The sequence below is a fragment of the Phocoena phocoena genome, chromosome 10 (genome assembly GCF_963924675.1).
Source record: "Phocoena phocoena chromosome 10, mPhoPho1.1, whole genome shotgun sequence".
In the NCBI taxonomy this organism is placed as follows: domain Eukaryota; kingdom Metazoa; phylum Chordata; class Mammalia; order Artiodactyla; family Phocoenidae; genus Phocoena; species Phocoena phocoena.
In genome coordinates this window covers 40,605,782-40,620,230 of record NC_089228.1, presented here as the reverse complement: position 1 = coordinate 40,620,230, position 14,449 = coordinate 40,605,782, and the positions used below count along the sequence as shown (strand labels likewise).

Below are 14,449 nucleotides of genomic sequence, written 5' to 3'. Positions count from 1 at the left end.
GCCTGGGAAGATCCCACATGCCGCGGAGTGGCTGGGCCCGTGAGCCATGGCCACTGAGCCTGCGCGTCTGGAGCCTGTGCTCCGCAACGGGAGAGGCCACAACAGTGAGAGGCCCGCGTACCACAAAAAAAATTTTTTTTAAATAAAAAAATAAAAGTAACCTTGATGAAGTTTAAAGAAAAATTTCCTGTAATAGTCAGGTCCAAAAGCTAATAGGCTATGACCCAGTGACCCCACTTCCATGGATATACCTTAAAGAAACATGTACAGAAGAGACATGTGCAAAGACATTAAGAGCAAAAGATTGGAAACACAAGTGTTCATCAGTAGGAATATATGTAAATAAACTGTTATATGATGAAAACCTTTACAGCACTTAAAAATGTACATATATATATACATACACATATATCAACACGGAAGAGTAAAAAACAAATTGTGGGGGTTTCCCTGGTGGCGCAGTGGTTAAGAACCCGTGCTCTGCAACAAGAGAAGCCACTGCAATGAGAAGTCCGGGCACGGCAATGAAGAGTAGCCCCCACCCACCACAACTAAAGAAAGCCCACGTGCAGCAACGAAGACCCAACACAGCCAAAAAATAAATAAAAATTTTTTTTAAATTGTAGAAATATATATATATATATATATATATATATCATTTCTAAAATTCTACACAAAGGAACTCAATACAGTTAAAAGCAAAGAAAAGAGCTAGACTAGCTCTTTCCCATCGCTTATTGGGCGACCTTGTAACCTCTGTGCTTTAGTGGTCTCATCTGTAAAAGAGGGAAAATCCTTGTACCTAACTTAAAGGGCTTATTGTGAGAATTAAATGAGTTAATGTGTCAGGCGCTTAGAAGAGTGCTTAGCACACAGTTACAATATATATGCTCTCTAAAAAATAGAGCTGAAGCAACAATAATCTAAAGAGCATTTGTTCATCTTGGGTGGTAGAAGCATGGGTGTTTCTTGTAAACTTTCTCTTTTTGCATTTTTTAAATGACCCTTTTTTTTTTTTAATTTTTAAATGGCCCTTTCTAATGCTTCCTGCTATCTAAGTCTTCTTATAGAATTCAGATTCTCAATAACTAATTCTCTCCAATTAATTTGGGTTTACTGACATCACCTTTTAACTATCATATTTTTATCCCTTTCCTGACTTATGTGTTCTACCTGCTCAACTAAATAGTAAGACTGCTGTCATTTATAATTCTTAACGTAAGTATGGGTTCCTGAAAAGCCTAGGAATGAGCTAACTGCAAAAGACTCACAGGTGGATTTGCTGGCTAACACCTCTGGCCCCCTGGCTCCTTCCGGCCCTCCACTAAGATTCATAGGTCTGCAGATAGGCCCCAAAATGTGCATTTTTACAATGGACCCTGCCAAGTGGTTCTGAGGTAGAGAAACACTGCTCTGACAAAGGGATCCTCAGAAAAAGGTGGGGGGGGGATTTTTTAAAAACGATACAAAATTCTTGTCCCAGTTAAGAGCTCCTGTAGTAGCAAGATACCACTCACCTCCAGTTGTGACTCAGGTGAACTGGGGTAGAAAAAAGGCTATCAACCACTGTTCTAATGGATTAAATACAAAGACCATCTGAGACTATCCCTTTCTCACTCTTGGGTTGCCTGTTACCTCTCAAAACTCACCTTACTCTCCAAGGAGGATTTTGAGAGATTTTAAGAACACATGCAAACAAAAGACAAAACAATATTAAAAGATTAGGAATGTAGATCAGACTTATGTGAGTCAACAGATAAACATGTTACTTAGACATAAGATTAGGAGTTTTACAGGCTCTCAAAAACTATTAGCCTGTCTGTTTTCAAGATGCCTTCAATAGTTCTCAGTATCCACGTCTAACCTCCATGAAACAAAAATAGCAATCGTACTTCTTTTCCATGATTATCTCATTTAACCCTGAATCTCTCTGGTTGTAGTTTGACTTTTCAAAGTTCAATCAGGAAAGCTACCTCCCTTCTTAAAATGCACATGGTGACAGTTGAAAGAAGAATGGAACACTTACTGAATCCTTCTTCCGAGATCGTTCTTTCTTCATTTTCCCTCCTGCTGCTCTGATGCTGACTCTATTCTCTCCTCCCAGGTAACCCCGGCAATTAGCCGACCCACAGAAACATTTCTGTGCTTCTTTCCTGTTCGAGGAGCATAAGAAAGATGCCAATTATGTGAAAGTAAACCATAAAAAATGTTGATAGTATAGCAATTACATACAGGAGAAGAGTCAATCCAGCTTAAAGGAAAAAAAGTTTTTTTAAGAGACACCAACAAACCTGATACTAACTAACAGAAATGCCAGAAAATTGCTCTTAAAAGTAAGTCATTCTTTATTAGCTAGACAAAACTAGCCAAGAAATTAATAAGTAATTTCTCCATTTATGAGAGCTTCTACTAATGTATGAAAATAAGAGATCATATATACCTGATGGGGCTAAGAACAAAATTGCTTAAATAGATCCACACCTATAACTTATATGTAAATATTTAACTGACACACAGAACAAAATGTATTATTATGAACAGATATACAGATATAAAAAGCATAATTAGTAAAGGACACTTAGAAGGAAACACGTGGTTATTAAAAGTTATCATTACATAAGGATGAGATACTACTAATAAATATAGTAATAAGTAAATGTAACCATGGAGTCAAGGTAAAGTGGAGGAAAGAATACAGGCCTAAGTCTACAGCCCTCTGGCATTTATTTACTCTGCAACCAGAGCTACCCAAGGAAAACATGAAGGACTATTCCAAAAGTAAACTGATAGATTTAGTATATAACAGTAGCAATCAGAGGCACAAAAATATTTGATAAATACAGCAGGGAATCACAAACAGCACTTAATTTCCAGTTTCCTTTCTTTCAAAGAGGACAGTACAAATACAAGAGGAAAAAAAAAAATAATGGAGCCCTACATGGAACTTGGTCAACCCCAGAATACTTGACCATTGCCTAGATCCACTAGTTTATGAGGTGTTGCAAAATGGTGATACCATTACTGCTTCATTTATTAGCTAAAATAACCTCTATAAAGAATTTCCTCTCACCAACTGCTTGGTTTAATCAAAAATTCACTTGGGAAAGGAAGGATAAATGCTTGATTTTTTTCTTCTTTTAATTTTTAAACTAGTGGTTACTCGTAGGGAGAGGGGAAGGGGCAAAAGAGGGATAGGGGATTAAGAGATATAACTATTATGCATAAAATAAATAAGCTACTAGGATGTACTGTACAATAGAGAGAATATAGCCAGTGTTTTGTAGTAACTATAGATGGAACATAACCTTTAAAAATTGTTATTCACTATGTTGTATACCTGTAACTTATGTAATATTGCACATCAACTATACTTCAATTAAAAAAAACCAAAAACTAGTTTCCAAGATCATGAATTGGTTCCTTTCAATTATGACTAATGCGCTTTTATTTTTAAAATGTCATTAAAACTCATGGATTTTATGTAGTGTGTTTCAAACCACTTGCCACTATTATTCTTAATGATGCTCAAGTGTTAATAAGAACTCTCCCACTTTTGGTAAGTGAGATTCTATTCAAGCTATCTCCGAAGTCCCTTTGACATGACCCTCCTAATCTTTTATAACTGGTTTTCTGGTATGAGATAACCCAGAGTCATCTTGTTCAATACCTGTCCCAAAGTTGACACCAGACATTTCTCCGAGGAACCCTGTTCCTTTTAGTGGGGTTTTATTAAAACCACAATATAAATGCTAGGGGTATTCAGTGCTATTGCATCAGTTACTGGTTTTGGTAGAACTAGGTAACAAATTATTTTTCAGAGTACAATATGGTATAGATGAGACATGATAAAGTCATGAACTAATAACAGATGAATTATGGCCACAGAGGGATTCATTATATTGTTCTCTTTATACCATGTCAACACCCTGTTGACATTTCTGTAATAAAAAGTTTTAAAATTACATTAGAAACATAATTATATAAATAAGGCAGCATGAAGTTCAGAGGAGGAACATGTAGTTCCTGTACAATATCCGTTAATGGCCTGAAGTGTCATACAGAAGGAAAATACACAGAACTAAAAGAGAACACTATAGATAAGAACTGACAGTACATATAACTTCTTAGTAATTCACATCTAAGTTTTAGATTCCTATATCTGAACAGTCTATTTCTCCATCAGAAGCAGCAAAACAGAACGGAATCAATACTTACCCATATCTTTGGAACTGATAGTCAAATGTTAACTCTGAGCCTGAAGGAACCAGTTTGGTGGTAAAAAACCCAACTCTCAGTTGTCCATTCACAGTCCACTGAGATGTTGTTTTTAAAAGAAAAGAAATTAGTAACTGGTTAATCTATGTGTGTGTGTGTTTTTTTTAAAAAAAGATCATCATCATCTGCCTTAATTATGCATGTGCCTCTTTAGATAATAAGGCTTTTCCAAATAGCTAACAGGAAAATTAAAAAACAAAAAAAACTTAAGTATCACGCTTATTTAATGAGCTACCAGATGAATATCATCTATAATTTAACTCTAATAAAAGTAACTGCTGGGGCTTCCCTGGTGGTGCAGTGGTTGAGAGTCCGCCTACCGATGCAGGGGACACGGGTTCGTGCCCCGGTCCGAGAAGATCCCACATGCCGCGGAGCGGCTGGGCCCATGAGCCATGGCCAATGAGCCCTGCACGTCTGGAGCCTGTGCTCTGCAGCGCGAGAGGCCACAGCAGTGAGGCCCGCGTACCGCAAAAAAAAAAAAAAAAAAAAGTAACTGCTACTTTAACTTACCTTAATACACATTTCCACACAGTAAAGATTCACTTGTAGTAAAAATAGGCAAATATGGAATGCTTGGTGTCACTGAGTACCAGGTGAATTTGTATTACCTTATGTTAAAAGTAACTATAAGATAAGATGCGGCATGGAAAAAGGAAAACAACAATGCCAGAAGTTTAATTTCATGAAACAGTGGTCATAATGCTGAGTGTAGAGAAAGGGAAGGGAAGCATCAGAGCAGATACATAAACTCAAAAATGAAAATGGGGGTAAATACACAGGGATTGGACCTTGTAGTTCCAGAATACGTAAATTGACTGGAAAGCTCCTGTCCAGACCATTTGAACCTGCTACTGATGAAAAACCCACACTTAAAGAGGTGAAGGGAAACAGTACAGTTGGAGTCTCACAGCTAGACATGTGGCCACCAGCTGCAGGCAAAACTAGAACCAGAACTTAATTAGGTTAAATAATTTCACACTGGGTTCTCCTATTCATTATATGTTTTGGCTCTTGGAAGAGCTGTATCTAAGATCTATAAGTACAGATATCAAAGGGCAAAAAATATCCAAGGGTCAAAACTATTCAATATGAGAGGAAATCACTGATATATTTTTCTAGGGCGTGGGTCCACAGCTTTCTTAACCTAAAAAAGAACCAATATTCCAATGTGCATATATATGTATCTATATGCTTTTTTTAAAAAACTCTAAGCTTAAAACACAAATTAGAGGGTACGAAGATCATTACCTCAAAATATTACATCGAATTCGGTAAATGGATTTATCAAGTGTCAACTGTGTGCCAGGCACAGGGCCATAAAGATAACCAAGACCCAAAGTCTGGCCTTGTTGAGGAGGAGCAGTATATCCACATGCATACCATATATCGTCTCTCTCATCTGTGGCCATTCAGCCCCTTATAAATGTTATTAAAACTACCAAATTTGGCACCTGGATAAGACTGATATAAAATCTGAATATAACAGTACACACTGGACTTCATCAAAATTAAAATTTAGATTTTCATTTCGGCACCTTAAACAATATCTTAAATTTATGGGCAGAGATGTGACAACTGAATGCAACTGGAGTTCCTGGATTGGATCCTAGACTAGAAAAATGACATATGGCAAAACTTGAATAAGGTCTTTAGACTAGTTAGTAGTTAATAGTATTTCCTGGATTGGGTAATTATATTATGGTTACGTTCAATGTAGACATTTGCAGAAGTTAGTGAAGGATAATATATGGGAACTCTGTACTATTTCAGCACTATTTATTATTTTATACATCTAAACTTATTTCAAAATAAATCTTAAGAGTAAGAAAAAAATCATTACAATGATTAAAAAATAATATCCATGTGTACCTTTGGTATAGAATCTAAAATTAACAGTCAGAACAGCAGTCTTGAACAAATATCCCAAACTCTAAATCTACCTCAACTTACTTTTTGAGTCTCACAGTTTGGTTCACAGCTGTGATTCATGAACCGGGAGCAATTTCCTTTCTGAGTGGCATCTATTATCTAGGGAAAAGGATAATTTAACAGTTAAAAATGAGACCTTAGGGGCTTCCCTGGTGGCGCAGTGGTTGAGAGTCCGCCTGCCGATGCAGGGAACACGGGTTTGTGCCCCGGTCTGGGAAGATCCCACATGCCGCGGAGCGGCTGGGCCCGTGAGCCATGGCCACTGAGCCTGCGCATCCGGAGCCTGTGCTCCGCAACGGGAGAGGCCACAACAGTGAGAGGCCCGCGTACCGCAAAAAAAAAACATACCTTAAAACATATGTGCATTTTGCAAAGGCAAGGCATCCAGCAAATTTAAGACCCTTACCCCTAATCCCCCATTCCTTCAGAGAACTCTCTCATATCACTTTACACATCAAAGTGACAAATATCCAACGTCTTCCTCAGAAAGATCTCTAACTATCAACATTTTACCTAGGGGGCAAAATTATCTCCATATCTATCAATGTCTCATTTTCTTTTAGCTATTTCTTACATCCTATTATATTCCAATCTTACTTCAAGTGTTTAAAACTTCATTTCCAAATGCATGTGATACCACAGTGCAGCAGCTCTCAAACTTGAGTATGTATCTGAATCCACTGGAGAGCTTGTTAAAACTCTTGCTGAGCCCACCCTCACAGTGAGATTCAACAGGTCCTAGTAGGATAGGTCCCTACAACTTACATTTCCAGATTGGATGTAGAGGCAGACATGAGAATCTAGCTAAATTCTAGTAAGCCAGACAGTAACGAGATTTGTAAATGGTATTCCTCACTAAAAAAAAAAAGCTTTTTGGAAAATACTTAATTTTCACAAAAGCATATGCTATTTGTGTCAACGTAATAGGCTTACTGTCACTTTTAAATGGTTTAATAAAAAATAAGTATTTTCAATTTCTCAGCTTTCGTCTTCAATATAAATATTGATAAATATAATCCACATAAACAAAAGCTCTTTGGGGGCCATCAATAGTTTTTAAGAATTGTAGTATGAAGCATGTATGTTTACATTTACATATACATGTAAATACCCCCTCTCCCTCATCCTTTTTGTAAGCAAATAGAAAAAAACTATCCACACTGTTCAGCTCCTTATTTTGGTCACTTAATATATTTTAAAGACCAGTCCATATCAATGACCCCTTTCAAACTCAAGAATTTCCAGATCTGTTTCAAAACAAACACATTCATGCCACTTACCTCATCATTCTTCAGGGCCATGAAATAGTAGTGGATGTTTTTGTTTCGTGCATACTCCTTTACCCGGGCTTTAAACTCTTTATGATCAAGTACCTCTCCACAATATTCCAGGACAAAGGTGTTCCTGGCAAAAGAAAAACAGTATTTCCTGCCTAGGAGATATACGGAAAACACATACTTCCATGCAAAAATAATGAATTTTAAAAACTATTGTAAAGTGGACAGATTTGCTATTACACAAGATGTAATTAAAATATATGTAAAGTGCCTAGCAACTAATCGAGGTTAATTTTCTCCTTCCTAATACTTTTCAAAGAATGTTGACTCTAAGAAGCTTTTATAATTTACACTTATACCAAAATGCATATCCTTGCTCTCACTAGATATTGAAACGAACTTTCAAGTCTGGTTTACATTATCATGAAAACAATGATTCACAACTGAGAAATGGTTGTGAAAAAATCAGAAGCAGTGAAAAATTAGAGGCTTTATGTCCTAAGAAAAAAGAAGGCAACTTAAATACAGCAGCCCTTCTACTATCTTTACTCTCAAAGGTCTCTAATGATGTTAAAGGTCAAATATACCTTTTCTCTGACTGCATTCTCTGTGAGTTTTCTCTAGCATTTATCAACAATCATGATTAAGCTCTCTCCTTGGCTTCTTTCAGTTACCTTCTACCATTGATTGTTCATGTTAATTTACCTATTTCTTCTCTATTGAAGATATTCTCAGTCTCTTCCCTCTCCCTTTATTTTATAAAAGCTCATTCTCACCAATGACTTCAAGTATTACCTCCATGTAAACAAATGCTTCTCTACGGTTTACTCCCAAGTTCTGACCTGAAATGACCTACCCAGAAGTCTTGTCTTACCCTTTCAAAATAAACATGCCCTGGAATTCCCTGGCTGTCCAGTGGTTAGGACTCAGCACTTTCATTGCTGGGGCCTGGGTTCATTCCCTGGTCGGGGAACTAAGACCCCACAAGACGTGCAGAGAGAAAATAAACAAATGTGCCCTAACACTAACCAAAGAGATTTTTAAAATGTAAAAATGTAAATCATTCGTATTTGTTATGATATACTGACATAATCAGTATACTTCTCCTTTTTTTCTTTTTTTTTTGGCCACGCTAAAAAAAATGCTATGTTTAACAGCTTTAAGAAGCCAGAAACAAAAAGCCACATTTATATTTCATATAAATATCTAGAATAGGTAAATCCACAGAGATGGCAGATTTAGAGGTTGCCAAGGGCTGGGAAGAGGGGGCAATAGGGAGAATCTGCTTAATGGGTAAGGGGTTTCCTTTTGGGGTGATAAAAATTTTTGTAACTAGACAGAGGTGATAGCTGCCCAATATTATGAATGTACTAAATGCCACTGAATTGTGCACTTTAAAAAGGCTAATAATATACTGTGTGAATTTTACTCCACCCCCCCACCCCAAAAAAACGAAGTCCCATTTGGTATCCAATAACATTAAGTCAACCTGGACAGCACTGCCTTCCATTCCTACAGCCTAAAACTTGAGGGTTTTGGTAAGAATTTGCTTATTTTTTTGGTGGAGTCTGTCATGGTATTTTAACAGTAACTAGCAGTTTGTTCCAAATACCTCCTCCTCATACTGTGCACATCTGACAGTATGCCCTTCTTAAGTGGGAATACTCTACCAGTGAACACCTAAATAGCTTAGAGTTAAAAATTTATAAAATTGGTATTACCATCAGCACATGGAAGTACATGAGTGAAGGTGTGGGAATCATGGAAACATTAAGTCCTAGTATATTTTACCAAAGCAGGGTTCTTTGTGAGTAGCTGAGGAAAGCTAAAGAGCTTTAGGAAATTTTAACCAGCTATGTGAACCAGTCACGCATCCTCTCCTCTCTTCTCCCATCTCCTTCCCCATAACAGACATGGACTCCTGAGCCATCAAATAGTCTCTGTTGCATACAACAAGAATTTACGTTAAAGTTAAAGCTATGTTAGTGCAGACTCTGCCAAGAGGCAGTGTCCATTACTACCCCTGTAAGAGAGGGTTATGTCCAAACTGGAGTTCCTTTAAAAAAATTTTAAAAAGACTCTCCAAAAGAAAAGCCTGGCTGGCTTGAGTAGAATAAAAGAAAGCATACCTAAAAACCTGCATCTAGACCAGAGTTAGTGATTTTAGAAATGCACCAGACTGCCTTGGGAAGTACTGAGTTCAATGTTGTTAACAGTGTTCAAGGGAAGCTTAGTCTATTATTTATTTAAAGTATTATACAGGATCCAATGAATTTGGATATGAAACATACTGAGATGATTCTGAGATATTTGTTTCAAATAAACAATTTAAAAATGGTTATAAACCAAAATACTTTGATAATACTTTGCAGAAAAGGGAAATATATGAGGTTCCTACTATCTATTTTTTTATATAATAAAACATGGTTTTTTTCTGGTTGGTTCTTAAAAGGATAAGATCATTTCCTATTTTCACAATAAAAACCAAATGATTTGGCTTTCAAAAGATATATGAGGTTCCTGTCAGAAAACTAAATTACCTGGTGGTGGTGGTGGTGGTGGTTATTATTAGGTTATTTGCTACCTGGTTGCTTTGAATCCCCACAATAAAAAGACTAAAACCCCTCACTCCATTCCAATTCCCATTCAAGTGTGGCCATATGCTTAGGATTCTGAAAGAATAGTTGTGCCTGAATCACTAGAATCAGCAACTGTTTTATTTTCTTCCTTTATTCCTTTGATGTATTTTTAAAAATTCTTCAATCATAAACACATGTAATCTGTATATACTTAACTTTAAAGAAAAAGGTACTCAACTTTCATAAGAATACTTAAATATGCTATATGTAAGAAAATTGGTGGTTAAAGGAAATACCGAATATGGTAGAAAATAAAACTGAACCTTTTATTGCATTACATATAAAAGTTACATGACTTTAGAAGGCAACATTTATTCATTCAAAAATGTTTAATGAGTGCCTATCAAGTATGCTTTAATTCCCTATCTCAATATCCTCAGACACTCTCCACTACTCTTATCCCAACTAAACTTTATATAGATTCAACTTTATAGATTCTGTCCTAACTCCTTTTTATAGTTTCATAGGGATTGTGGGGATCTACAGCAAACACTTGGTAATTACTTGGAATTAAGGTAACATAACTATCAGACAAAGAAGGACCGGCCTAGTCCAAATATCACAAGGGACAAACTGCTCTCTCATATACAGACAGAAGAGATTTCTATTTAATTTCCTAAAAGAAGTGAATTTAAAATGAACAAACTAGCTACCAAGTGGTCATTCTGCACAATAATCATTATTAAACTTCAGTGTAATAGGCAAATTATTTTCCTAAAAAGTATCTAACCAACTTCAACAACACAAATGAAGTGAAAGATGATTAAAACAACTTACGAAGGAAGGTCTTTAGCAGCTCTCAAGCCCCAGCCTTTCTTTTCTGTGAGTATGACTTCCACATCTGCATGCTGTTTTCTTTGAAACCGTCTATTGGAACAATAATCCCCATTTGGACAACGAGAAGAACTGAAATGAGAAAAGGAGAAAATTAATTCTTCAAAGCAGCAAAAGAACCAAAAACATGTTCACTAGAATGTTATGTAAATATATCCATATCTTTATGGCATAATCAGCATATGTGTGGTAAACCTCCAAGTGAGCCTTCCTCAATAATTCTTTCCATCAAGAAGGGATTCCTTAAAATTGAGTGTCTACATTGTTAAACAGATGATGCCCAAAATACAGTCTTGTCAACTGGTCATTACCCCTCCCTGAGTGTCTAAGATACATTTCCAGGCTGCATGTAAGTTTGCAGTACTCTGACAACTATGCAGTGCTAACTTATTTTCAATCAGTGCACCTTCTCTTATATTCCACTCCAATCATCACTAATTTCATCTTCTGGATGTAGCTAACTACTTGAGCTACATTTAAGAGAAACCAAAGTCGTCATTAAACATATCTCTGTTCAGAGTAAGCACAATAAAAACTAGCAAGGCTCCTCCCTCATGGATCCTAGAATAAAAATAAAATCAAAAATTTACTGAATTCTTAATATTCCAAAGCTTACAGATACAAAGGTTTTTAATACTGAGTAAGGCTACAATAAAAATTACCAACTATTTCCAACATATTATTATTTATTGCCAAACCAGTAGTAGTAAGCAACATTTTTACAGATGTCCAACGGATAAAGGATTCACTCTGGAGAGAAGCAGTGAAGGAAAGCTTTCCGGAAGGAGTAGGATTAAAGCAGAATTTCTAATGACACAGAGGATATGGACAGATAAGGAAAACAAGAGGTACAATGACAGTACCCACCTGTGTGCAGAAATAGGAAACAAGGCCTACTTGAGAAAAGGGGAATAAAATAGCTAAGGATAACTGATAAGAAAGATGGGTTGCTGGAAGATGAAAAGGCAGGTTGTTGATGTACTATGAAGGGCTCTCAATACCAAGGTTATATTTGAACCTAATCTTGAGAACCACTAAGTTTTGAGTGTGAGAATAACAAGAAAAAAGAATTTCTGTACTTCATATCTGTTCAACAAGGTTGACAGGAAAAACCAGAAAAATGCAGAGACTAGGGCAACAATGTCAAATTAGGAGAATACTGTTCTTAATGTCTTCTCTTCTTTTTTAATTAATTAATTAACTTGGCTGCGTTGGGTCTTCGTTGCTGTGCGTGGGCTTTCTCTGGTTGTGGTGAGTGGCAGCTACTCTTAGTTGCAGTGTGCAGGCTTCTCATTGTGGTGGCTTCTCGTTGCGGAGCACAGGCTCTAGGCTCACAGGCTTCCGTAGTTGTGGCACGCGGGCTCAGTAGTTGTGGCTTGTGGGCTCTAGAGCGCAGGCTCAGTAGTTGTGGCGCACAGGCTTAGTTGCTCCGCGGCATGTGGGATCTTCCCAGACCAGGGCTCAAACCCGTGTCCCCTGCATTGGCAGGCGGACTCTTAACCACTGTGCCACCAAGGAAATCCCTCTTCTCTTCTTATATGTTTACTGTCATCTCTGCTTTTAGTTTACATTTAAAAATACCAAAAATGCTTTCTCTTTTTTATTTTTTGAGGTATATGTTTTATTTTTGTAACACTATTACATAAGCAAAACCAAAAACTGAGTTTTGGAAAAAAACACTTCATTAACACTAAAAATAAGGTACCTACACTATAAATCACCTTAATATTCTTTCCATGTTAAAAATGATACAATTTTCAATCCGACTGGTTTTTTTTAAAAAATCACATTTTTAAATGTAAAGATATTTACTGTTTATATGAAAAATATGGAAGCAAATGTCTATCAACAGAAGATTAATAAATATGGGTTAACTATGAATAGAATACATAATGTAGTCAAGAGAAAGATTTAGATAGGTCTAAATAGGTAGCTCTGAATAGGTCTCCAAAACATATTTAATTAAAAGTGTGGGGACTTCCCTGGTGGCACAGTGGTTAAAGAATCTGCCTGCCAACGCAGGGGACATGCGTTCGAGCCCTAGTCCGGGAGAATCCCAAATGTCCCGGAGCAACTTGGTCCGTGCGCCACAACTACTGAGCCTGTGCTCTAGAGCCCGCGAGCCACAGCTACTGAGGCCCGCGTGCCTAGAGCCCATGCTCTGCAATAAGAGCAGCTACCACGATGAGGGGCCCGTGCACCGTGGCAGGTAGTGGCCCCCACTCGCCGCAACTAGGGAAAGCCCGCGCACAGCAATGAAGTCCCACTGCAGCCAAAGTTACATTAAAGAAAAAATTATTAAAAAAAAGAAAAGTGTGTGTGGCAGGTGAGAGGGAACAAAGTTTCAAAAAGTACATATAGTAAGGATTTCATTTCTACACATAAAAAGAGGAAACGTCTACCCATGCTGGTATAGGCATAAAAATTATCTGGAATGACTACAAATAGAGGGATTGAGGCTTGGGGGAGTAAGACATTTTACTTTAAGCACTTTTGAAATGTTAGGGTTTTCGCTTATTTTTATAGTAAAAGCTAAAAAATACCAACATTTACCTCTCAGGACATGAACCTTACAAAAGATAAAAGGAGACTGGGTAAAAATTAGTATTACTATGTTAGCAATAGGGCTACTTTACAGAGCACTTACAATATGTACTATAATCTAACGCACAATGCAAGGGAAATTTGCCTCCTTATAAACACTATTACACATTGGAGATTTCATTGCTCAGAAATACTCCACAATAGGTAGAAGGAGAAAAGTTAAATTTTACTCCTAATAATTATTCTTAAAATTTAGAGACATTTAATAGAATAGTTGAGCAAAAGCAGAGCATTCTAATTTACTTACCATTCAATCATGAGGAGACGATTAAGACAATCTTCCCCGCATGCTATTTCACCTTGAGCTCTTTCATCTTTAGAAAGAGGTGTACACTCACACTGCATTCGCTTAATATCCCGATGGGATTTATTCTTCTTTCTATTGGGTAAAATTTTATTAAAATTGGTTTAAAAAATGTCCTGGCAATGATACAACATACACAATCAAAAATGTGCTAAATCTCACTAGTTTCCCATTTAATGATTCTGGTTAAGTCAATCATTCAAAAAGAAGAAAACATCTAACCACTAAGCATTTATGAGACTGAAAACACTAGGAATTGTATTGCAAAACAGGTGAGAGAGACAACCTCAGCCTTGGCAAATGGGAAGCTGGGGTAAGTTCAGGTCTATCATTTTGGACTCAGTCCTTATTTCCTAGTCCTTGTCATCTAAACCTTGAATTCTGAGCAGTTTCAAATGTTAATAGTCATATTTGGCTCCACAGAGAAATAGGAAAACTCATGAATATCAAATAATAACATAGCTGATTAACTAAAGTTAGGTTTAAGAATCAGTCCTCATGGACTTCCCTGCAGTCCAGTGGTTAAGACTCCGCGATTCCACTGCAGGGCGCAAGGGATCAATCCCTGGTCGGGGAACTAGGAT

General features: G+C 36.9%; 1 protein-coding gene across 1 annotated transcript in view; it reads right to left on the bottom strand.

The window, feature by feature from the left end:
* Positions 1 to 14,449, bottom strand: part of SETD2 (SET domain containing 2, histone lysine methyltransferase) — a 112,002-nt gene that overhangs the window by 60,973 nt on the left and 36,580 nt on the right. The window contains exons 4-9 of the mRNA XM_065885394.1: positions 13,809 to 13,940; positions 10,901 to 11,029; positions 7,488 to 7,611; positions 6,229 to 6,306; positions 4,216 to 4,313; positions 2,027 to 2,153 (exon numbers count right to left, since the gene is read on the bottom strand). Coding sequence (XP_065741466.1) covers positions 2,027 to 2,153; positions 4,216 to 4,313; positions 6,229 to 6,306; positions 7,488 to 7,611; positions 10,901 to 11,029; positions 13,809 to 13,940 — 688 coding nt within the window. The remainder of the gene's footprint in view (positions 1 to 2,026; positions 2,154 to 4,215; positions 4,314 to 6,228; positions 6,307 to 7,487; positions 7,612 to 10,900; positions 11,030 to 13,808; positions 13,941 to 14,449) is intronic.